General features: G+C 41.5%; 1 protein-coding gene across 1 annotated transcript in view; it reads left to right on the top strand.

Moving 5' to 3' along the window:
- Positions 1-24,786, top strand: part of GASK1A (golgi associated kinase 1A) — a 42,536-nt gene extending 17,750 nt beyond the window's left edge. Inside the window, exons 2-5 of the mRNA XM_044294398.1 lie at positions 1,126-2,526; positions 19,451-19,573; positions 21,747-21,850; positions 23,231-24,786. Of these exons, the coding sequence (XP_044150333.1) occupies positions 1,126-2,526; positions 19,451-19,573; positions 21,747-21,850; positions 23,231-23,435 (1,833 nt within the window). The 3' untranslated portion in view covers positions 23,436-24,786. The remainder of the gene's footprint in view (positions 1-1,125; positions 2,527-19,450; positions 19,574-21,746; positions 21,851-23,230) is intronic.
- The last annotated feature ends 1,257 nt before the right edge of the window (positions 24,787-26,043 follow it).

The raw sequence follows: 26,043 nt of genomic DNA, 5'->3' as shown, positions 1-26,043 counted from the left end.
CCATGTCCCGATCTGGTTAGACCATGCCCCCCACTCCTCAGCCAACAGGAATTGAAAAAATGAAGGCAAAAATCAACTTCTGTCAGCTGCAGAGATAGGGTGACTTTCTCCCTGCAGCTCACACTCAGACAGTACAGTGCTGCTGTCTTAGAGTGAGCTGTTCAAAAGGACACCCCCCCCCCCCCCATCCAGTAAAGGCCACTGTTAAGGGGGTGGGCCCCTGTGGAGGTCACTGTCAAGGGGGTGGTATGTTGTGAAAGACACTGTAAAAGGGGAAGTCTGCTGTAAAGGTCAAAGTTAAGGGGGTGGGCTGCTGTGGAAGGTCCAATTTTAAGGGACAGGGCACTGTGAGGGGGTCAGTGCTAATGGATGGGGGGCTGGGGAGGTCACTGTTTTGGGGGCGGGGTGCTGTAGATGTTACTGTTATAGTGGATAGTGTTGATATCTTTTAACGACACACACAAACATTAAATGAAATAGATTAAATATACCCAAGCGAAGCCAGGTCCTTCAGCTAGTATTCAATATGTTCCAGCCTAGTCAGTATTTCTTAAAGCATATGACCTGTGAGATCACTTTTTTTTATACACGACTACTACTTTATTATTAATCATATTTTCACTAAAGTCTATTTATTTGTTTAATTAAACTTAGTTTTGCACCGTGTTGCATATTTATGTTGGTGTTTTTTTTTTATCTTTTAGCTTTGTATACAATCATTCTATAGGATATCTTGCAATCTGGCATAAGACATATACTATTAAAAAAAAATTATGTGTGGGCCTAGATATAAATCTTAATTCTGATATATACGATTTGGATTATGGTGTAATTAAATCTTATTTATGTATGAGAAATATAAAGTGTTATTAATAAAATAATTTTAACTATTTTGGATTTATATTATTTAGAAGTAAGGCTTTTTTAGTGTTTTTGACTCCATACTTCCTCTGCACTCAAATGCCACACATGTATAGCATTTTGCGTTAAAAGGGTTAAGTAGAAATTAAATAAGCTGTAAGTATTCAATTGACAAACAGGTTATGCAGTAAACATAGATATTTCATCAAGCAATGTTAGTTTTTGAAACCTATAATAATACTATGTCTTTATTTCTTATTATAGGCCCTGATGTTATGGCTCAGGATGCACTTGAAGAGAAGACCATTTGTTCGCCTCTGTCTTTTGTTCATCTTCTCTCTGGTGTTAATTAACAGTTTTCCTGCATTGCCTACAGACACAAATGGAGTTACTGATCATCAACGATCACAACACAGAAAAGTAGACCGACATAAGCGACTATGGACTGACACCACAGACTCCAGTCCTGGCCTTTTTCAAACTGCTGACCACAAAAGTTTGGAATCTGGCCTGAACAGTTACCAGGTAGACATGTGCTCATTTCTGAACTCCAGCCACAGCTGTAAGGAAAAACATTATTTAGGTCAGCTTAGCAAGCAAGCCGGATGGAAAATTAATTATTATCAAACCAAAGAGAAGAGATCTGTAACCAAAAAACAGTTACTTGCTGTAAGCCATGCCACAGAAACAAAACCAAAGAGCCTTATACTGGTAGCCAATATAAACAAAGTTATACATAATTATTCAGGTCAAAGAGGAATCCTTGCAGGCAATGATCCTCATAATCTAAAGAAAAGTGTCATATATCTTCCAATGCCAGTTTTAGTGGAAAACAATAATTTTGAAAAATCTAAAACTAAACTTCAATCCCTGCTCAAAAACTATTCAATAGGTCTACCAGAATCTCAACCCCACAAAACAGATGAACATGTGTTTCCATTAGCTAGGTTTCCAGCCTTGCAGGACACAGACTCTGCAAGCAATGGGGAAAGAGCCAGGGAGAACTTGAGTAATACAACGGCTCCATTCCAGGACTCTTCAGTAAACTATAAAATCAATTTAGTCTCTGACTGCATAAAATTCCAGTCTAAAAAGTCTAAGCAATATCTTAAAGAAGAAAGGTTCACTGAGAATGCTCCTCCTTGGTTTACATCAGATGATTTGCAGAAGATGAAGTTGCTCTCTGAGGGGGGAATTGTAGCAAAATCAAGAATCCCTGCTCACGGACAGGTTCTTAAAGTTGCACTTTGTGCCAGCCAAATGGATGAACAATGTCATCAAAAGAATCATTGCAACCAAGGCTTATGTGGGTTAATTAAAAGACCAAGTGATTTATATGAAGTTCTAGCTTTCCATCTTGATAGGGTTCTTGGGTTGAATCGTAGCCTCCCAGCAGTTGCCCGATTATTTACAGACAACATATTGCCATACAAGTATACCAATGGTGCACCAAGGCCAATTGTGTGGTGGGCACATGACATTAAACATTTAAATGACACCAACAATGACCAGAATTCTCATGCTCTGGGCTGGCTGGAATATCAGCACATGTTAAAGCATAGGTGTGGGATGGAGGACTCTCTTACTTCCATGGATACAGCCCCATGTGTTGGCATTAAACATACAGAGTGGTCTAAATTGGCTTTGTTTGATTTTCTCCTGCAGGTATAGTATAATTTTTACATTTCTATTCTTTATACTGTGTTAGTCGGTAGTTAGAAAATATAAAAATTGAGAGTTCTCAGTAGAGGATACCTTTTAATGGCTAACTGAAAAAGATGGTAACTATCAAGCAGTCAGGACTGCTTTGTTAGGTCAACTCATCGGACATGCTGTGCCATGCTGAAGAGACCTCGACGTAGCCTTGAAAGGGGTTGTCGCATTAATACAACTTATCACATATCCACAGAGAGAAGTCTAATCAAGAGAACAGGGGGCCATGCTCTCCGTTTCAGCAGACAAATCGGCATGTCGTATTAGTAAAAAAAAAGGCAAAAGACAATTATATATGAAAGTATGCAAAAACTCTTCTTATTTATCATATATAGCATATCAAAATTTGATGCAAGAGGTATGTAAAACACCTATAAAGGTGTCATACTTAGTCCAGTTAATGTTCCACACTGATTCTCAAATATCTTATATTAAATAAATCAATACATCATGAAGGTAGGTAGAAGAAGCGTGAACTATGCTACCCACAAAGTTTCAGGAGACTCTGCTCCCCTTTTCACACCTGCATGTGCACTACTCCATTCAACTCTATGGGAATGCCGGAGTACAAGTGCTTGACTATCTCTGGCAGCCCCATAGAGCTGAATGGAGCAGCAGTGTGTATGCATGACAACCACTCCATTCAAATAGGGGAACATGAGCCCTCATTCACATGATCTCAGACCCCCGCCAATCAGAAACGTATTCACTATGCTGTGTATAGGGGATACATTGTCTTAAAGGGGTTGTCTCACTTCAGCAAGATGCATTCATTATGTAGAGGAAGTTAATACAAGGCACCTACTAATGTATTGTGATTGTCCATATTGCCTCCTTTGCAGGCTGGATTAATTTTTTCATCACATTATACACTGCTCGTTTCCATGATTACAACCACCCTGAAATCCAGAAGCGGGGGCCGTGCTTGCACACTATAGGAAAGAAGGCAATAGGGACAATCACAATACAATATTAAGTGCCCTGTATTACCGTAGCTTTGTCTACATGATAAATTCCATTTGCTGACGTGAGACAACCCCTTTAATGGGGCAACCCCTTTAAAAGTTATTTATATACGCACAGTGATTCTTTTCTAACAGTGTGCCAACCAAAAATTAGGTACAACTTCCATACTGCAGATACTGAAATGCTGCTTTACCCCAAATATTATTCATCAACACTTACTGCTACTTTTTGATGTTATCTGTATGAAAATGTCAAATGGGTAAATGCTGATTCCAGCACAAAAATGTCAACTTCTACTGCTTTTTAACTGGCAATTCAGTTAGAGAATTCTCCTTTAACCCCTTGTGGACAGGGTGATTTTCTGTTTTTACATTTTCATTATTTAATCCCTGCCTTCCAGGAACCATAACCTTTTTATTCTTTTATTCATAGATGTTTGAGGGCGTGCTTTTTGAGGGAGAAGTTGTACTTTCTAATGGCACCATTTAATACTGTATACAATGTAGTGGGAAACTAGAAAGAAAATGGAGTGGAAGTGGTAAAAAAAAGGCAATTGTACCATAGTTTTATGGGTTTTATTTTTAACGCCCTATGTGGTAAAACTGACCTGTTACCATCATTCTCCGGGTCAGTATGATTACGATGATAGCACATTTATTTAGGTTTTCTTGTGTTTTAATACTGAAAAAAAAATGTTGTTATTCACTATATATTTTTGGGAGGTGAAGCAATGAAAAAACATAGTAGACCAATTCAATTTTCTTTTTTGTTTCGCTGTTTGAGATAAATACATATATATATATATATTTTAATAGTATGGGCATTTTGGGGTGTGCAAATGATCTTTATTTTTTAAATTAAATATTTTTATTTTCAATGTGGGGAAAGGGGGTGATTTAGTATTTAAAAAGTATTTTAATAGTTCAGACATTTTCAGATGCAGCGATACCTAATATGTTAATTTTTTATTGCTTATATATTTTTATATGTAAATTTGGAAAATGGAAGTGATTTAAACTTTTTTCACTTTTTATTTAAAGGGATTCAGTCATGACATTTTAGGCCTATAACCTAAACATATGGCCAGGTCCGTACAAATAACATGAATCTGAAACTGTACTTATTAAATCTGCCTGTGGCTCTATTAGCACATAAAACAGGTTTTTATAACCTGTCATTCACCTACCTAAGGTGCCCAAGGGGACGTCGCTTCATACAGGGTGCCCGGCTGCAGCCATCTCCGTCTGGTGCCCAGCGCCGCCTTCCCAGTTGAAATCGCCGCCCTCTCTGTCTATAGTGCCGCCTTCTTCACCTCAGCGCCGCCTCCGCAATCCTCCGGTCCCTCTGCCAGATCCCGTGCATGCGCACTAGGCACTCGGCGCACTGAGGTGAGGAAGGCGGCACTATAGACAGAGAGGGGGGCGATTTCAACTGGGAAGGCGGCGCTGGGCACCAGACGGAGATGGGTGCAGCCTGGCACACTGTATGAAGCGATGTCCCCTTGATCACCTTAGGTAGGTGAATGACAGGTTATAAAAACCTGTTTTATGTGCTAACAGGGCCACAGGCAGATTTAATAAGTACAGTTTCAGATTCATGTTATTTGTACGGACCTGGCCATATGTTTAGGTTATAGGCCTAAAATGTTATGACAGAATCCCTTTAATAACTATTAGCACCCTTAGGGATCTATTAGGGTGAATATGATTTTGACGCACTCCCTGCTGAGCTGTGCTTCGTGCACAGCTCAGCAGGGAGGAAGCCTCAGCAGGCCTCAGGCTGTTATGGTAATCGATTGGAGCCCTGCAATTTCACTGCAAGGGCTCCGATCAGAAGGCAGAGAGAGCAACATTTTCTTTGACAGCTTCTAACAGAACATGTGGCAGTCGAAGGATGGGACTGAGCAAGTTCGACCAGCTCAGTGACACAGACAAAAAATAAGTAAAAGAACAAATAGCAGGTGGCGCTATGCAGACACATATTTTATTGTATAGCTCACTGGCTATGCTAAATTTTTAATTATATGCAATTACAAAAATATTCTGATCCAGGTGTTGGTTTGAGAAATGTAGAATATGCTTCATGACAACCCCTTTAAGTAAAGTTGCATAAACGCTGTACAGCCCTTTGTCTCAAACCTACCCATATATATGCACATTCTGCTGAACTTGTATATGTTTTCAATGGGGAAATGGAAAAAGCCACTGCTAGACACCTCTGGCAGTGCCTTATCTCCTAGAGGAACAAAAGCTCAAATATGTTGAAATACAACATGCCTGATTGTTCTTTTTGCCCAATACAGGGGATGCAGGGGAAGCGGCTGCTTTGGGGCCCGAACTCAAAAGGGGCCGACTCAGGAGGAGGACTAAAAGATTTTATTGTCAGGGCCCCCTCAACAGTATTATAAATTGAGACAATGTGACACTGTAGGGAATGGACGGAGTGGTTGCCGGGCCTCGTCTGAGAAAGCAATCTTGACTAGCCTCACGGGAGTTGGGGGTTGCGAAGAATTTGTTGGGTTTGTGGTGCCCCGTTCAAAACTTTGCTGTGGGGCCCAGTCATTTCTAGTTACACCACTGGCCACATATCTTCTATCGCGTGACAGGTTGTACACCACATATGCTTAAGGGGTTGTGTCATTTTAGCAAATACTGTACCATTTATTATGTAGAGAAAGTTAATACAAGCCACCTACTAATGTATTGTTATTGTCCATATTGCTTCCTTTGCTGGCTGGATTCATTTTTCCATCACATTATCCACTGCTTGATTCGATCGTTACGAACACCCTGCAATCCAGCAGCGCTGGCTGTACTTGCACACATTTTTTCAATGGGGCCCACAAAAAGTGTGGGATGCACACCTGCCGCATCCATATTTTGTGGATTTGTAATTTGCAGACCGCAAAAAGAATACGGTCATGTGAATGCCCCTTTACAATGTATACACGTAGACAAAATTGTTGGTACCATTCCGTTAAAGAAAGAAAAACCCACAATGGTCACTGAAATAAACTTAAACTGACAAAAATAATACTGTATTTTTCACCCCATAAGACGCACCCCCCCCCCCCCAAAAGTGGGGGGAAAATGCCCCTGCGTCTTATGGGGTGAATGCTGCCATTTTACATCGCAGTCTGCAATGCTGCAGCATCGCAGACTGCGATGTATCAGCTGGAAGAGGGTCCAGTGTCGTGCAAATGCGGCGGTACGGTGCGGTCACTGTACTCCGGCCCCGCCGCTCACTCACTGCTTTATTAACTAAACCTTTTATATTAGCAACCTTAATTTAAGTTCCGATCCCCAGCCCCATCTGTACTACTTACTAAATCTCCTGTAGCAGGCAGAGCAGGGCGGGCGGGCGGCCGGCCGGCCGTAACTCACTGAAGTCACTTGCCTGCGCCGCCTACTTCATTCATAAAGTAGGCGGCGCAGGCACGTCACGTGACATCAGTGAGTTCCGGCCGCCGCCCTGCTCTGCCTGCTACAGGACATTTAGTAAGTAGTACAGATGGGGCTGGGGATCGGAACTTAAATTAAGGTTATTAATATAAAAGGTTTAGTCAATAAAGCAGTGAGTGAGCGGCGGGGCCGGAGTACAGTGACCGCACCGGCCCCGCCGCATTTGCATGCCACCGGCCCCGCCACCCTCCCCCCTCCCACAGGTTTAGCTCCGGTATATTAGGGCATTTGTGGATGCCACTATTATGAGGTGGGGGATATGTGGCTGGCACTGTTATGGGGTGGGGGATCTGTGGGTGACACATAGCAGTGCTATCCACAGATCCCCCTCCATAACAGTGACATCCACAGATCACCCCCTCATAACAGTGCCATCCACAGATACCCCCATAACAGTGCCATCCACAGATACCCCCATAACAGTGCCATCCACAGATCCCCCATAACAGTGCCATCCACAGATCCCCCATAACAGTGCCATCCACAGATCCCCCATAACAGTGCCATCCACAGATACCCCCATAACAGTGCCATCCACAGATCCCCCATAACAGTGCCATCCACAGATCCCCCATAACAGTGCCATCCACAGATCCCCCATAGTAGTGTGATGCACAGACCACCGTTAGTTCAAAACACACCAAAAGCACACCTTTTGGTAAAAAAAAATTTGGTGTGTCTTATAGGGCGAAAAATACGGTAAATTTACTGAAAATCAGCTAATTAACATCAGACATTGCTTTTGAATTGTTGTTCAACAGAATAATTTATAAAACAAACTAATGAAACTTGCCTGGAAAAAAATGATAATATCCTTAACTTTGTATTTTGTTGCACAACCTTTTGATACAATCACTGCAATCAAGCGATTTCTGTAACTCTCAATGAGACTTCTGCATCTGTCCACAGGTATTTTGGCCCACTCCTTGTGAGCAAACTGCTCCAGCTGTCTCAGGTTTGAAGGGTGCCTTCACCAGACTGCATGTTTCACCTCCCTCCACAGATGTTCAATAGGATTTAGGTCAGGGCTCATAGAAGTCCACTTCAGGATAGTCCAATGCTTTGCTCTTAGAGGTTCTTGGATATTTTTACCTGTGTCTTTTGGGTCATTATCCTTTTGGACCACCCATAACCTGCAACTGAGACCAAGCTTTCTGATACAGGACAGCACATTTCGCTCCAGAATGTCACCATGTGCCAGATGCAGCAAAGCAGCCCCAAAACATAACCGAGCCTCTTCCATATTTTATAGTAGGTACAATCGGGTAATTTATGATCATATATATGCCACTTTTCTGATGTATATCTGACGCAGAGCCTGTCAAACGCCATATTGCGGCAGAATCTGAGACTTCTTCCCTGCTCATGCCAGGTTAAAATAGGGGGCATGGGATGGGCAGGAAAGGGGGTGGGTCTGCGGGTCAGTCTTATTCATCATTTTCTATGCCTGGTTTAGGCATCAAAAATTGTCTAAATGTAAGACAGCAAGGAAGCTGTCCTACATTTAGAATCGTCTGTGAATATGCTGAAGTTACAGTATGTAGAAGCCTTTACATAACTATGGTGATCCACTGCCAAAGCAGGAGCTTATTAAGACTGGCGTCTAAAACACTGGTCTTAATAAATGTGCCCTAATGTTCTTTTCTTTGCACTTCATTTGTACTTGTACTTCATTTTTGCGTCTCTGACGCAAAAGAATGAACATAGAGCTGATGTGACTTAGAGCTCTGAATATAGAGCTGATGTGACTTGCCAAAAAGCTCCAGTTTTGTCTTACCTGTCCAAAGGACATTTCCTCAGAACCTTTCTGGCTTGGCAATATGCATTTTGGCAAATTCCAGTGTCGCTTTTTTTTTATTTGTTTACAATAGTGGTTTCCTCCTCGGTCATCTTCCTTTAAGCCCACATTGGCTAAGACAGCAATGGACAATCTGACACTGATTTACCTTAAACTTGAAGTTCCCCTCTAATCTCTTTGGAAGTTGTTCTGGGCTCTTTGATTACCATTCCTATTATTGGTCTCTTCAATTTATCATCAATTTTCCTCTTGTGGCCACATCCAGGGAGGTTGGCTACAGTCCCATAGACCTTAAAGGGATTCTGTCACCAGGTTTCACCCCCTCCAGATAAAAATATGATTATGTTCAGGGAGCTTTAACCATTCCTAATGTGGTCTTATAAATGTAATCTGTAGGCTCATTTTGCTAAAAATACGCTATTACTAACCTGTCAGTCATAAAAATAAAGTGCCCAAGAGGATGTCAATGGCTCCAAGCTGCAGCCCTCACCTACTGCCGTTCGTGCCCAGCTCCGCCTCATAATCTTCTGTGACGCCTCCAGCTCTTCCTCTGTAACATGCTGTGAAAGCCTCCCTCCTCCCTCTGTAACATCGCTTTGAAAGCCTCCTGCTCTCCCTCCCTCCCCCCTCCTCCTGCTGCTCTAACATTGCGGTGTTACAGAGGGAGGAGGGAGGCTTTCACAGCATGTTACAGAGGAAGAGCTGGAGGCGTCACAGAATATTATGAGGCGGAGCTGGGCACGAACGGCAGCAGGTGAGGGCTGCAGCTTGGAGCCATTGACATCCTCTTGGGCACCTTATTTTTATGAATGACAGGTTAGTAATAGCGTATTTTTAGCAAAATGAGCCTACAGATTACATTTATAAGACCACATTAGGAATGGTTAAAGCTCCCTGAACATAACCATATTTTTATCTGGAGGGGGTGAAACCTGGTGACAGAATCCCTTTAAGCTTCTGAATAATATGTTCCACTGTAGTAACAGGAACATCAAGCTGTTTGGAGATGGTCTTATAGCCTTTACCTTTAACATGATGTCTATAACTTTCTTTCTAATCTCCTTAGACAACTCTCCTTAGCTTTCTTTGGTCCATGTTCAGTGTGGTACCCACCATGATACTAAACAGCACAGTGACTACTTTTCACCCTTTAAATATGCAGACTGACTAATTACAGGTTTGAAAACACCTGTAATGCTAATTACAGGACACAGCTTAGCTTAACATGTCCCTACAGTCAAATTACTTTCAATCTTTTCTAGGCGTACCATCATCTTTGTCCAGGACAGTTTAATTAATTAGTTTTTTTTAAACGTATTCTGTTAAACCACAATTCAAGAGCAATGTCTAATTTTCATTAGCTGATTTTCAGTAAAAAAATTGTATTATTACTTTTAGTGACCATTGTGGGTTTTTCTTTCTTTAATGGGAGGGTACCATCTATTTTGTCCACATGTGTATACTTGATCAGACCTGGAATTTTAGAAGAGAACGTTTTATAAATGTGGTAGCTATAAAAAAAAAGGCTCTACTACCACACTACAAACTGTCAGCCATGAGCAGCACACAATGGCAGCCAGATGTTAGATAAATATAACACTGACTCAAGATATCTGTCTGCATCACTCCTTATTTCATAAATGGACTCCCTGTGTGAACTGAAGACTGTATTTGCAGTGTGTGCATATACAGAGCATTATACAGATACTTGTATAGAAAAACATACATATATTCATTCAGGTTGAAACACATCGTCTCAGCTCAGAATTGTTACCTATTTTCTTAATAAAAATATCAGGGGTCATTTATCTAACTGGTGTAAAAAAGAAACTGGCTCCTATTAATATACCATAGGATTTGAGTTTTCTCCAATCCGATGGTATATTTTAACTTGGAGCGTCCCCATCACCATGGGAACGCCTCTATGTTAGAATATATCATCGGATTTGAGTTAGATCGTGAAAACTCAGATCCGACAGTATATTCTAACACAGAGGCAGCTGCTGCCAAGGCCAACAAGATAATGGGTTGCATCAGAAGGGGCATAGATTCCCGTGATAAGAACATAGTCCTACCACTTTACAAATCGCTAGTCAGACCACACATGGAGTACTGTGTACAGTTCTGGGCTCCTGTAAACAAGGCAGACATAGCAGAGCTGGAGAAGGTCCAGAGGAGGGCAACTAAAGTAATAACTGGAATGGGGCAACCACAGTACCCTGAAAGATTATCAAAATTAGAGTTATTCACTTTAGAAAAAAGACGACTGAGGGGAGATCTAATTAATATGTATAAATATATCAAGGGTCAGTACAGAGATCTATCCCATCAGCTATTTATCCCCAGGACTGTGACTGTGACGAGGGGACATCCTCTGCGCCTGGAGGAAAGAAGGTTTGTACACAAACATAGAAAAGGATTCTTTACGGTAAGAGCAGTGAGAATATGGAACTCTCTGCCTGAGGAGGTGGTGATGGTGAGTACAATAAAGGAATTCAAGAGGGGCCTGGACGTATTTCTGGAGCTTAATAATATTACAGGCTATAGCTACTAGAGAGGGGTCTTCCTCTGGATCAACTTGCGGGATAACAGGCCGAACTGGATGGACAAATGTCTTTTTTCGGCCTTATGTACTATGTTACTATGTTACTATGTTACTATGTAGAGGCGTTCCCATAGTGATGGGGACGCTTCAAGTTAGAATATACTACGAACTGTGTACATGACTGCCCCCTGCTGCCTGGCAGCACCCGATCTCTTACAGGGGGCTGTGATCCGCACAATTAACCCCTCAGGTGCCGCACATGAGGGGTTAATTGTGCGTTTCATAGCCCCCTGTAAGAGATCAGGTGCTGCCAGGCAGGAGGGGGCAGACCCCCCTCCCTCCCCTGTATTTAACTCATTGGTGGCCAGTGCGGCCCCCCTCCCTCCCTCCCCTGTATTTAACCCATTGGTGGTCAGTGCGGCCTCCCCCCCCTAATTAAAATCTTCCCCACCCCCTATCATTGGTGGCAGCGGAGAGTTCCGATCGTAGTCCCAGTTTAATCGTTGGGGCTCCGATCGGTTACCATGGAAACCAGGACGCTACTGCAGTCCTGGCTTCCATGGTTTCTTAGCAATTTTAGAAGCATTATACTTACCTGCGCTGTCTGTGACCGGCCGGGCGCTCCTCCTAATGGTAAGTGAAAGGTCTGTGCGATGCATTGCCTATAGCACAGACCTGTCACTTACCAGTAGGAGGAGCGCCCGGCCGGTCACAGACAGCACAGGTATAATTCTTCTAAAATTGCTAAGTAACCATGGAAGCCAGGACTGCAGTAGCGTCCTGGTTTCCATGATAACCGATCGGAGCCCCAGCGATTAAACTGGGACTCCGATCGGAACTCTCCGCTGCCACCAATGATGGGGGGGTGGGGGCGGGGATTTTAATTAGGGGGGGGGAAAGCCGCACTGGCCACCACTGAGTTAAATACAGGGGAGGGAGGGAGGGGGGCCGCACTGGCCACCAATGAGTTAAATACAGGGGAGGGAGGGGGGGGCCGCACTGGCCACCAATGAGTTAAATACAGGGGAGGGAGGGGGGTCTGCCCCCTCCTGCCTGGCAGCACCTGATCTCTTACAGGGGGCTATGAAACGCACAATTAACCCCTCAGGTGCGGCACCTGAGGGGTTAATTGTGCGGATCACAGCCCCCTGTAAGAGATCGGGTGCTGCCAGGCAGCAGGGGGCAGTCATATACACAGTTCGTAGTATATTCTAACTTGAAGCGTCCCCATCACTATGGGAACGCCTCTGTGTTAGAATATACTGTCGGATCTGAGTTTTCAAGAAGTGAAAACTCAGCTCTGAAAAAGCTTTTATGCAGACGGATCTGCGGATCAGTCTGTGTGAAAGTAGACTACGGCCACGGATCACGGACGCGGATGTCAATCTTGTGTGCATCCGTGTTTTTTCACAGACCCATTGACTTGAATGGGTCCGTGAACCGTTGTCCGTCAAAAAAATAGGACAGGTCATATTTTTTTGACGGACAGGAAACACGGACGCGGATGAACAACGGTGCATTTTCCGAGTTTTCAATGGACCCATTGAAAGTCAATGGGTCTGCAGAAAATCACGGATGCACACAACGGTTGTGTGCATGAGGCCTAAGTCTTTGTTATCTGTGTCCAACCTAGTGTCATGGCTTCTTTAATAAATGGAAACCATGACACAATGTGTGCACTGACCCATCCCACAGTAATAATGAATGTATACAACTTCTGGTGAATTCTTTTAAAATACATCACGATTGCTGATTTTTAAAAAAAAGTTAGAGATAACTTTATAATTTATTATAACCACACATTATCACATATCCACATTTACCTCAGATCAGCATGAGTTATTTGCATGCCTCCCTCCCTCTCCCCACAAGCTGTCTAAATGATCCCTTACCGTGAAGCTGTAGAATTTAGCAATGTAAATGCTATCGGAGATTTTCTTGCTGAACACACAGTCTGTGTGTGCCCGACGGCCCAAAACCATGGCAGCCTTCCTAAACCAGCAGACTCTGTTTGCTTCTCAACCACTCTTTATACACAAAACTGAGCAGAGCAGCGAGGATTTTATTATTTTTTTTGTCCAGACCTGTCCCACTAAAGCCACATTTAGCTCCTGGTGTGTAGATTGCAGCCAACACTGTCAAAGATCCATTCTTGGAGCTCCTCGGCGCACACTGGAGATACTAGCGGGTCAGACTTCCTAGAAAGGCACAGAGGTGAATATTCTGCATTCAATTAAGGGCAATTACCATGTGTACTCAGTTAGAAAAGCACAGGAGTATGAAACTCAAATAGTGAATATGTTAAACAAAAACCCATTTCTTTCTCAATGTACAAAACAAAATTCACATTAAAAGTGTTGAGTATTGGGTAAATAACGTTTATTCATAGTATGATAAAATAATAAGTCTTGCAACTTTATAATATATTTACATTTTTTGCATCTCACTATTTTCACAATCTCTTAAATGGAAATGCCTCCCGATTTTCTAAAGGGTGTGTTAGGCCATGTTCCCCTGTGCCAGAAAATTTCTGCTGCGGAGATTTTTCCATAGGTTTCACTTTTTGGCTTGCCAAAAGTGAAATCTATAGCAAAAATCCAGAAGAAATAAGCAAGGGTCATGCTGGGGATCTGAAAACCCCATTCACTTCTACTGTAAAGGTTCAAATCTTTCAGCAAATTGCTTACTCAAAAAATGACAACTGGGGGAAACATTTCAGGCCACCACAGAGGTTTCAGGTTCTCATATGGCTCACCACCTCATTTGTTTTTGTATTATTGCATTGTACTCATTTTGTGCTAAAAAATTTATTTCAATTGGTCTTTATTTAAAATCTTCAGCCCCTTTTTCTGTAGAGCATTGAGATTCTCTAGTAGCAAGCTGATGGCTCACGCAAAGCTTTATCTTGGATTCCTGACAGATCATAAAACACTCATTATAGCTAAATTCTTATCAATCTGATAAGAATATGGCTTAGGGCTCTATTATACCAACAGATTATCTGGCCAATCTCTGATCAATTTCTGTCCAATCAGACCAATAGTTGTGTATAACAAAAGATCTGTGTGTGTAAATGGCCATCTGACCAATGATTGGTCAGGAAATCTGTTTGTGTAATACAGCCCTTAAATGTGTTTATGAGCTGTCGGGTTCAGAGATAAGGACTATGCATAGACGTCAGATGAAAGAGTGAAAGTGAAAAGTAAGATGCTCACAGCTAAACTGGTAAAAAAAATTTAAAGACCAATTGAGAAAAATGATTTAAGACCAAAATGAATAAAATTCAATCATAAAAATCTGCCCCCAAAAGGTGCTCATAGCCTTCGAAGATTGGCACGTTAACTAGTAAAGACAAATTCATGTCCACCTTTAGGTCACTTTAAAGCTAGCACAGGCAGTGCATGACACAGGAAACAGGAGAGGTAAAACACCGAGTCACCTTTAGTTTGTTTCCCTAAAACACTGTCACTCTTGACCAGGCACTGACTATGAATGACTTCACAACACCATTTGTTGGGGAAGACAGTAATCTCACCAGTTGAACAGATGGACAGTATAAAGAAACCTAGAATGGAGTTTATCAAGCCCAGCACACCAGAATTCTGACATCAAAAAAGTCTCAAGTAGGGGCTTTGTGACTTTTTGGGGTCACTTGCAGATTTTTTTTTAACTTTTTGAGCACTACACCTTCCAGTGCTGCCTACAGATTTAGGCCTCATGCACACGACCGTCATGTTTTTTGCGGACCGCAAACCACGGATCCGCAAAAAACGGAACGTGGCGGCCTATTGTAGACATGCCTATTCTTGTCTGCAAAACGGACAAGAATAGGACATGCTATATTTTTTTTGCGGGGCCTCGGAACGAAGGAACGGATGCGGACAGCACATCTTTTGAGGCCCCATTGAAGTAAATGGGTCCGCACCCGAGCCGCAAAAACTGCGGCTCGGATGCGGACCTGAAAAACGGTCGTGTGCATGAGGCCTTAGTGTGAAAATTTGGTCAGATTTTCAGAGTAGATTATTTTTTGTGACACATTTATGAAGTGAGACTTTTTCTAAAATCTAGTTGTACTTTTTCTAAAATCGGTTCAGCTTTGTTGCACTTGAGCCAAATCAATTATTATTGTGAACAATTTCCATAAATTTGGCACAGGTACACATAGCAAATCCAATCTACAACCTAACCTCAAATTCACCTACAATGATAAATTCCTCTTTAGTACTTTCCTTTGAGTCCTGGCTGCCAGTGGTCATTAAATACAGAATAAGCTGTAGGGTAATATTTCTCAAAATAAGAGTTAGAGGTATAGGTAATAGAAACATTCGAATGCATTTTTTATTATTGCATTTATGTTGGGTTAAAAAAAACAAAAAAGTAGGAATTAGACCTACTAGTAATTGTATTTCCAGGAGTTCGTCATGACAGCACCATATGGAGGATGTCTCCCCACCCACTATTGGGACAGGAACAGAGAGAGGTTAAAAGCCCCCCCCCCCCCCCCCCCACACACACACACCCACCCACCAGTGTTTTTTAAATTATCATACAATGATGGATGTCCATAACTGAAAAACCTTTTTAAAATAACTGATTAATATAACAGCAATATAATAAACATAAAAGAAGATAAGGGAGGGAAATCCAGGTGCTGTCATGTCGGACTCCTGGAGATACAATTACCAGTAGGTCTAATTCCTACTTTTCAGGACGTCCTCCATTTCAGCACCACATGGAGTAATACTAGATTAGTTTACAGACTTAGGGAGGGACCACAGCCTGGAGAACTTTTCGTCCAAACCTCTGGTCATGGTTTCCCCCAATGTCTAATCTATATGCAACAGGCGCCTCCCCCTAGGGCCCTCTATATAACGTGTCCCAGGTGTAGGAAATGCCAAGTAGTATGTTGCGGCCTAAAATGTCTCTTTATGTGTGTCACGGTGCTCCTACCTGGATACCGCTGGACCCCAGGCTTTGGCTCCAAAGCAATAAATAATTGAGGGATTAAGGAAGAACTTGAGTCCAGACCTTGAGATGAAGTTCAATGGCAGCTTTACCTGAGTAAACGTTTTTCCAAAGTAGATTTCAGGCTTTATCTTGGTTCCAGCAGGCTTTAGCATTAAAATGGCAGGCAAACTCAACTCTGCTATATCTGACTCTGCTGTCCTGACAAGCTTAATTAGTGTCTTTGCTTTCTTCGTGATGCTTTACTTCACTCTTTGGTCAGGGTTATGTTCAGCCAAGGGATGTGGTAGAATCCGGAGAGCTCCAACACGGAGTCCCTACCAGCACACACACTACTACTAGCACTAGAACCAGTTCTAACTGATCCCCATGCTTCCTCCAGGAAATAGGACTCGCCCACTTCGAGAGTTAGAATGGAATGGTTAGCTCTAGTCTGCATAATTACAGTTCTGCAGAGTTTGCTGCCACCTGCTGGTGAACCAGGCATATTACATGTTATAAACAGTTTCAAACATTTTAGGAATGCACATTGTGGAGAACCTGGAAAGACAGAGATGACATAGATTACTATAGATTAGCCCATTAGAGATAGTAGCATGGTGCAGTAGTGGTAACACCACTCTGGGTTGTTACATATAGTGTTTGCAAAAGGTATGAGAATTTGACCATGTTGCTGATTTGCAAATCTGATTTATAGAGGCTTCCGCATGTTCTGCCCATGAAGCCGCCACCGCTCTGGTGGAATGGGCTGTAATATTTTGAGGACAAGCTATTTCCTGCAGATGGTAGGATTCCATAATCGCCGATTTTATCCATCTGGCTAACATTGTTTTGGAAGACTTTATGCCTTTGTTTCGGCCAGCGAATTGTATGAACAGATTTGCGTCCTTTCTAAACCTACTAGTAGCTTCTAAATAAATCAGAAGAGAACGTCTGACATCTAGCATGTACAAGCTTTTTTCAGTGTCATTTTTTGGATCTGCACAAAAGGTAGGTAATAAAATTTCCTGATTCAGATGGAATATAGAGACTACCTTCAGTAAGAAGGTTGGATCTAGCTTTAGGATGACCCTATCATCTAAAATTTTAAGGTAAGGTTCCCGGGTGGTTAAAGCTTGTATCTCACCTAACCTGCGGGCCGATGTTATATCCACTAAAAAGGCAGTTTTTAGGGATAAATGTTTCAGAGAGCAATTTTGCATAGGTTCAAAGGGCTCTTTAGTTAAACCATTGAGAACTGTTGTCAAGTCCCAGGGAGGGACTGAAGATTTCAGAGTTGGCCTAATTCTTGTGGTTGCTTTTATAAACCTGCTTACCCATCTATTCTCTGTAAGGGAACAGTTTAGGAACCAACTTAAGGCTGCTTTCTGGACCTTCAGGGTGCTCGATCTAAGGCCCCTATCAAAACTATTTTGTAGACAGTCCAAGATTTCCGCCAAATTTGGAAGCATCGGATTTCCATCCCTTAATGTTATCCATGAGCAAAATTTCTTCCATATCTTATTATAAATAGCCGAGGTTACCTGCTTATGACCTTTTTGTAGGGTTGATATTACCCTGTCCAATAAGGCTTGTAATCTTAACAAGTCCCTTTCAGGATCCACGCTGTGAACTTTAGCCTGCCTATTTCAGGGTTCCAGATTGGACCTTAGGACAGCAGGTCTGGTCTTAGAGGGAGAGTTATCGGATCTTTCAAAGCCATAGTGTTTAGGACTGGAAACCACACTTGTTTCAGCCAGAATGGGGCTATTAGAATCACTATTGATGACTCCATTCTGATTTTCCTGAGAATAGCCGGAATTAGAGGGAACGGAGGAAACGCGTTTGCCAGATTCATATCCCCTATTTGTGATAAGGCGTCTACCGCAGTTGGATGATCTGTTGGGTCTAGGGAGAATAAGGAACTTACTTTATAAGTTCTCAGGAAACCAGGATAAGAGTTACAGAACCTGCCATCAGACCTCTTCTCTGACAGATATCACTGAGAAGGGGACAGAACAGTCTGCAACTTAAGTGAGACAGTGCAGGCTGCATAGGATAGATGGTTTAAAATGTTTACCGAAAACCCATTGGAAAGTTTTCTTTAGCCTAAAATAACTGTAATGCACTAATAGAAAATGCCTCACAGGTGTCCAAAACCTTTAACTCTCATTTTCTAGAAACATTATGCTACAGTTTATTCTGCATTTAATGACCACAAACAAGCCTACTGGTCTTCTGGACTCTTAAAGGGTACCAGGTGTTTAGGTTGTTTTGTTGTTTAAGCTAGAAATTCACTCTCATTCACTCCTTTTCTCAATCTGTGCTGGCAGTATACACCTTGGTCATGTTTCAGGAAAGCATAATGTATTTATGCCAGCCTCTTCATTCTGTAGACTTCCAAAAAAACACAGCTGCAAGAAGACCATTTTCACCATTACCTTGGTAATTAACCAAGTCTAGCATGTAGTCACAGCCACAGTAAGCCAGCTGTTGGCTAAGGGTTTTTTGGGAACGCTTTAATATACTTTAAAATACTCATTTATGAAGGTAGCTGTAATTTTTTCATTTCTTTTACTTTTATTGATCCCATCTTCCGATCTAGGCTGTGGTCACATGACCATGTAGCTCTTTCTTATTTGCTGTGATCTTATGTCCATTGGGATATCAGAGCAGCAGCAAGGGGAGTGATAGGGGAGTGTCTATATAACTAGCTGGATGGGAGGAGCTATAAACTAGCTGGGGGTTGTGAGGGCGGCGATGGGGCTGTGGCAGAGAAAGGAGAAGTGCATTATGGGTTTGGTTGGATACAACAAAAGGAAGTGCTACATACAGGATGTAACAAACCAGAGTGATTTGTGTACATGGTCAAAATGGGTCAGGAGAGTCCAACCTGAAAAAGAGATACTAAAACTTAAAGTAATTGTACTGAGTAGATACATCAGATGATATCCAATGGTTACATGGTTGGAGTATATATGGTCTCTGTCAACTTGGATGCATGAATATTTGTGGCTCGTGTAGCAACATTATGATGGATCTATTAAAGCAGATATACTAAATATATGACCCGATCACTGTGAAGAGTTGACTGACTTATCAAGGTGAAGGATTTCTTACAGGAAGTTTCTTACAGTTCTTCTCAATGTGTTCATTACTTAGGTTCAGGATCGACTAGACAGATACTGCTGTGGATTTAACCCTGATCCAACAGAGCCTTGTGTGGAGGAGCTGCTACATGACAAATGTCGCAACCAGAATGAACTTGTTTTAGTACATATTCTGGTAGGTGTTCACAATATATAAAACTATGGTTTCTCTGATGATCTCCAGCAACGCACTGCTTTTGGTATAGCTTTTTGAGCCGGTCTCATGTTGGATAGTGCCCTGTGTAGTACCTTTTGCTGGTGTACTGCCAAATAGATTATCATTATATGTACCATATAGTATAGTGCCCAAATAACAGTGCCATACGCTGGCTAAATAATCCTTTCAAACAGCTGATGACAAACAAAGCTATACGCTGTCAATACTGCTATACAGTGCTGTGCTATATGGTGCCTACAGTCTTAAAATGAATTCTGTAACAAACACATAGAGGGATTTTTACTAAGGGCATTATGCCTCTATTGTGGCATAAAAAAAGTTGCAAAGTATGGCGCACATCATATGTACACCATAATTTGCAACTTTTTAAGCTTCTCTGCAATTTTCCAAAGGAAATTTACGCCAAGCTATGAAGTACTGTGCAGTCTATGGAAGATGTCCCAAAACTACAAGTTGACTTGAACACTGAGAGGTTTATTTAATAAAATATATACACCACTTTTTGGCTTATTTATTTATTTTTGGCTGCACCTTTTTCCCCGTGTACGCCACTTACTCCTTTTTTCGCCAATTCCGATAAAAGAGGGCAGGTCCATGTGATTCATCATTTTCTACTCCTGTTTTTGGCGTAGAAAATGACAACTCTACGTCAGCAAGGAAGCTGGCGTACATTTAAACAAGTCTAAAGGGCCTGTTATGTAGTGGTCGGTGCCTCTATATAACTTAGGCGCATCAAGGGGCAACGGGCATAGACTAAGACCGGCGTCTAAATTGCCTTAGTAAATGTCGCCCTGAGTGTTTGGGCATGAACTTGTCAAATGAGGTTCAATGTGGATAAATGTAAAAAGTTATGCCTCTTGGTAGTAATAATCTCTGTGCTTTATATGTCCTAGGGCTGAGATGGCTAACCTCCGGAACTCCAGCTGTGGTAAAACTACAACTACCAAGATGTACACTTACTTAGCTGTTCTCAGAACTCCATAAAAATAAATAGAGCATGCTGGGAGTTGTAGTTTTACCACAGCTGGAGTGCTGGAGGTTAGCCACCACTGTCCTAGGGGATGTAACACTGGGAGAGTCACTTGTACAAAAGGATTTGGGTGTCCTTGTAGATCACAGATTAAATAATAGCATACAATGTCAATCAGCTGCTTCTAAGGCCACCAGGATATTGTCATGTATTTAATGAGGCATGGGCTCACGGGACAGGGATGGAATATTACCGGTTTACAAAGCGTTGGTGCGGCCACATCTGGAATATGCAGTTCAGTTCTGAGCAACAGTCCATAGAAAGGATGACCTGGAGCTGGAAAAAGTACAAAGGAGAGCGACTAAACTGATAAGGAGAACGGAGGGTCTTAGTTATTAGGAAAGATTAAAATAATTACATTTATTTAGTCTTGAGAAGAGACATCTAAGGGGGGAAATGAATAACCTATACAAATATATAAATGGGCCATACAGAAAATACGGTGAAAAACTCTTCCATGTAAAATCCTCCCAAAAGACAAGGGGCACTGCCTCCGACTGGAGAAGAAAAATTTCAGTCTCCAGCGGCGTCAAAGCTTCTTTACTGTAAGAACTGTGAATCTGTGGAATAGTCTACCTCAGTACATGGTCACAGCAGAACAGTAGGAAGTTTTAAAAAGAGCTTACATTAATTCTCAAAAGTAAATTACATTAATGCTTATGGAAGTGTGTAGAAATCTGCGTCCGCTCCCATCCCTTGGTTGAACGTGATGGACTTATGTATTTTTTCAACAGTATTAACTACGTAACTAAGTTATAACTGAAATCCACACCAGCCTGTAGCTGGTGTATACTTCAGTATCTGGCGCACAGCTGGGCAGAGATGATCCTAATTTATTAATAAATTAGGCACATCTCACACCAGTGCGCACCCATACGCCAGTCTTGATAAATGTCCCTCATAGTCTATTAACAGTGCTATTCAAAGTCCAACCAATACTGCTATACAATTAATATTGAGCATCATGGTGCTAAGCCAACTGAGATGCTGCCTTCAGCCCTAAGGCTGATGTGCTGTGCTACAGACATTCTTATACAAAATTCTCATATGCATTTAAATGTATCATTCTATTGAAACTCATTTATTTGTCTTTCGTTTTAGGTGCGTCATAGCGACCCTTCTCACTTGGTTTACATTGACAATGCTGGGAGGCCCAATCACCCTAATAACAATTTGAATTTTAGGATTTTGCAAGGAATTGATGGGTAAGATGGCAGTATTTTTTGTTGTACATATGTATAGCTGTAATATTTATAATTTCTTCTTAACATTGACTCTGTCCATATTACTTTTTACATACTGTTGAAAAGGTACTGTTTTTTTCAAGATTAGAAAAGCAGGTACCTTTCATTCACAATGCATGTGCCACTAACTTCTATTATAAAAAAAAAAATAGGATCTGGATCATATTCTGCAACAGGACAAGAAAAAAAAGTCTGCATTATTTTTGGTTCACTTGCATAAAACACGATTATTAAAACCAGTCTTTGTCTCTGCTCAAAGGAATTTTTTTAATGGTGAAACCAGGAGTGGATCTTAAACAGAAGAAAAGTATAAGGCCCCATACACACAAGTATATTATGGCTCCATACAACCTTGAAGCAGTAATATGGTGGTGCCCATAGGAATGTATTTTTGGGACACTATTCCATCTGTATAATTTCTTATAGACAAATAGGGAGCAGTTTTTTTTAGATTCAGTATGAAAAAATATCATGCAATGTTCCAATGTTCTATTGTTTTGAAACTTAAAAGTATGGAGCATCATATGGCAGCATATAAGGATCAGTAGTATATAATATGCAAATACAATGCAATGGGTTTAGTGCTAACTAAATCAGCCTCTTTTTGAAGTGTGTAGGATATTTGTATGTTCATATATGTTTGTTTTAGACCTATTTATATCCCATTGCAGAACTACATGTATTTTAGCACACTAGTAATAGGCCCATTACATTATTCATAGGTATGGCTCATGCACACAGCTGAGCCATGTTCGTGGAGCTTGTATGGCATTGCATGGTACTATACTGCTTCCTAGTATGGAAGTTGCCCAGCCTAGGTTGCCATATGTACAGCGATAGTCTCCTTTATAAGAAATGCTTTTAGGGAAGAAGAACTATGTGCATATGGAATTTGATGGAGTATGCCATTTATTTCTGTATAATTTGTGAAGAATCCAGTAGAAAACTCATCCATACACATGCATATAAAATCAGGCTCATGGAGCGGTATCTTGAGTTTTATTTGCAAACCTACTGCAGCTAATACAAAGTCTTTTTACAGTAGTATACGGTACAAAATCCCTTAATGTGATTAAACTCAGTTTAAAAGGATAAAAAAGAAGAAAATATTAATAAAATAAGAAATTGTGGTGAGTAGAGTAGAAGAACTTTGAAAGTCAAATTGATGATGTCCAGTTATTGTACATTAACCAGTGTAAAATGATTGCCTACACTTGAAATTCATACTGAATCCATTTTAGCTCAGAAAAGAAAATATGAAGAATAAAAATAGTAGAGGACATTTACTATCTGACAGCTTCTTTGCTGCACAACCACTAACATTTTATTACTCTCTCTTAGGTTCCCTGAATCAGCAGTGAAAGTGCTGAGGTCGGGATGTTTACAGGACATGCTATTAAGGTCACTGGAGATGGACCATATATTCTGGAGCAGCCAAGGAGGCTTCAAGGGAGTAAAGAAATTGGTAGAAACCATTCAGCAGAGAGGACAGATCCTTTTGGAGTACATAGAAAAACACACAATACCCCTTATTTCTCACCTGTAACTACCTGTTCACCTCCAAGAACTGGAAAATTTAGAGATATGAGATAACAACAACAAAAAGATATAAAAAAAAAAGCTGTTGAAAATGATTTAAAAAAAAGGGTTAAAAAAAATAAGCTATAAAGTCTGTACAACATAGACAAGCGACAATGTCACGTGGGCGGCTCCATGGCAGCTGTAGATAGGAAAAATAGCTAAAAATAAAAGAGAAAACACTCTGACCAAAAGGACAATTAACAAAATGTGAAAAAAAAAATCCAGCATGAGATAAAAAAGGCCACATTTTATTTCTCCATAATTAAAATCCACAGGGATGACTAAGAACAGGCTACACATTCTAAAAGGGTGAGCAGGTCTAGTCACCAAAGATATGTCTCTGTGGATTTTAAGTATGAAGAAATAAAATGTGGCCTAGTGCCTTTCACCTCATGCTGGATCTCAGCAGTCTGTAACCAGGGAGCCTGTCAGTATTTCATACTGTACGTCGTTCAGGCAGTATGAATCGCCTGCCAGATTCCCGTTACCATGTATCACTTAGGCCTCATTGATGCAGGTGTAGTTTGGTCAATATTTTGCATGAGCATTCGTAAGCCAAAACCAGGAGTGGAGCCAAAGAGGAAGAGGTGCTATACTGTATTTATATTATACTTTTTTTCTGTTTAAAGGTTTTTTACAGGTGTTTAATATTGTTGAACTATCCTCAGGATAGGTCATCAATTATCGATTGGTGGGGGTCCAACACCTTACACCCCCACCGATTGGCTGTTTGAGAAGCCCATGGTGCTCCGGTGAGAGCACTGCACATATATTGGATAGCGACTGTTCTTGGTATTGCAGCTCAGCCCCATTAACACCAGGATGTCAAACTCGTGGCCCTTCAACTACTACTTCCATCATGCCCAGGCAGCCAACAGCTATCAGGGCATGCTAGGAATGATAGTTTTGCAACAGCTTGAGGGCCATGAGTTTGAAATTCCTGCTTTAATAAGACAGCTGCTCCTAGGCCATGTGACTGATGAACGATGTCATTGGCCTAGGAAGAGACTGGAGCGCAGTAGTCTCTTCAAATAGCTGATCAGCAGGGGTGCCAAGAGTTGAACCCCCGTCAATATGATATTGGCAGCCTATCCTGTACAGTAGCTCAGTGGTTGGCACTGGTCCCTTGCTGCGCTGGCGTCATAGGATCGGATCCAACAAAGAACATCATCTGACTGTTCCTCCCAGACTCCAAAGACACTTAGGCCCCTTTCACACGGGCGTTGCAGGAAAATGTGCGGGTGCGTTGCGGGAACACCCGCGAGTTTTCCGCGCGAGTGCAAAATATTGTAATGCGTTTTGCACTCGCGTGAGAAAAATTGCACGTGTTTGGTACCCTAACCCGAACTTTTTCACAGAGGTTCGGGTCTGGGATCGGTGTTCTGTAGATTGTATTATTTTCCCTTATAACATGGTTATAAGGGAAAATAATAACATTCTGAATACAGAATGCATAGTAAAATAGCGCTGGAGGGGTTAAAAAAATATTAACATTTTTTTAACTCACGTTAGTCCACTTGTTCGCACTGCCCGGCATCTCCTTCTGTCTTCATTTTAGCTTTGTGTAGCAACAAGGACCTGTGGTGACGTCACTCCGGTCATCACATGATCCATCACCATGGTAAAAGATCATGTGATGACTGTGACATCACCAAAGGTCCTTGTTGCTACACAAAGCTAAAATGAAGACAGAAGGAGATGCCGGGCAGCGCGAACAAGTGGACTAAGGTGAGTTAAATAATTTTTTATTTTTTTAACCCCTCCAGCGCTATTTTACTATGCATTCTGTATTCAGAATGCTATTATTTTCCCTTATAACCATGTTATAAGGGAATATAATAATGATCGGGTCTCCATCCCGATCGTCTCTTAGCAACCGTGCATGAAAATCGCACCGCATCTGCACTTGCTTGCGAAAGCTTGCAATTTTCACGCAACCCCATTCACTTCTACGGGGCCTGCGTTGTGTGGATTATCGCACCGCAACGCACAAAGAGGAGCATGCTGCGATTTTCACGCAACGCACAAGTGATGCGTGAAAATCACCACTCATGTAAACAGCCCCATAGAAATGAATGGATCGGTATTCAGTGTGGGTGCAATGCGTTCAACTCACGCATCGCATCCGCGCGGAATACTCGCCCGTGTGAAAGGGGCCTTAGACTGTGAGCTCTGTTGGAGACTTGAGTGACGACAATGTCTGTAAAGCAATTCAGTTTCTATTCCTAATTCTGGTTTACAAATACTGATGCCAAATACTGACCAACATACGTCCCAGTGAATGACTCCTTGTATTAGGTCAAACATTGCCTTCGATGCAGCTTCTAAACATTGGAATGGCCCGTTTTACACCAACAGTACATATAATACTAAGTCCAGCCTTTAGCTTTTCATCTTGATGGGCAAGACATGTAATGACTGAGTAGAACTTCATTTTCAATTTTTTTTAACAAACGTTTATATATTCTGTTTGAAATTTATTTTATTTTTTTCGTTAACATGTAATGAACACAGGATTTGTGGACATTTTAACTACGAATAGATACAAAGGTCCAGATTTACTGATACTGTTC

The sequence above is a fragment of the Bufo gargarizans genome, chromosome 5, assembly GCF_014858855.1.
Source record: "Bufo gargarizans isolate SCDJY-AF-19 chromosome 5, ASM1485885v1, whole genome shotgun sequence".
In the NCBI taxonomy this organism is placed as follows: domain Eukaryota; kingdom Metazoa; phylum Chordata; class Amphibia; order Anura; family Bufonidae; genus Bufo; species Bufo gargarizans.
This window is presented reverse-complemented; position numbering and strand designations above follow the sequence as displayed.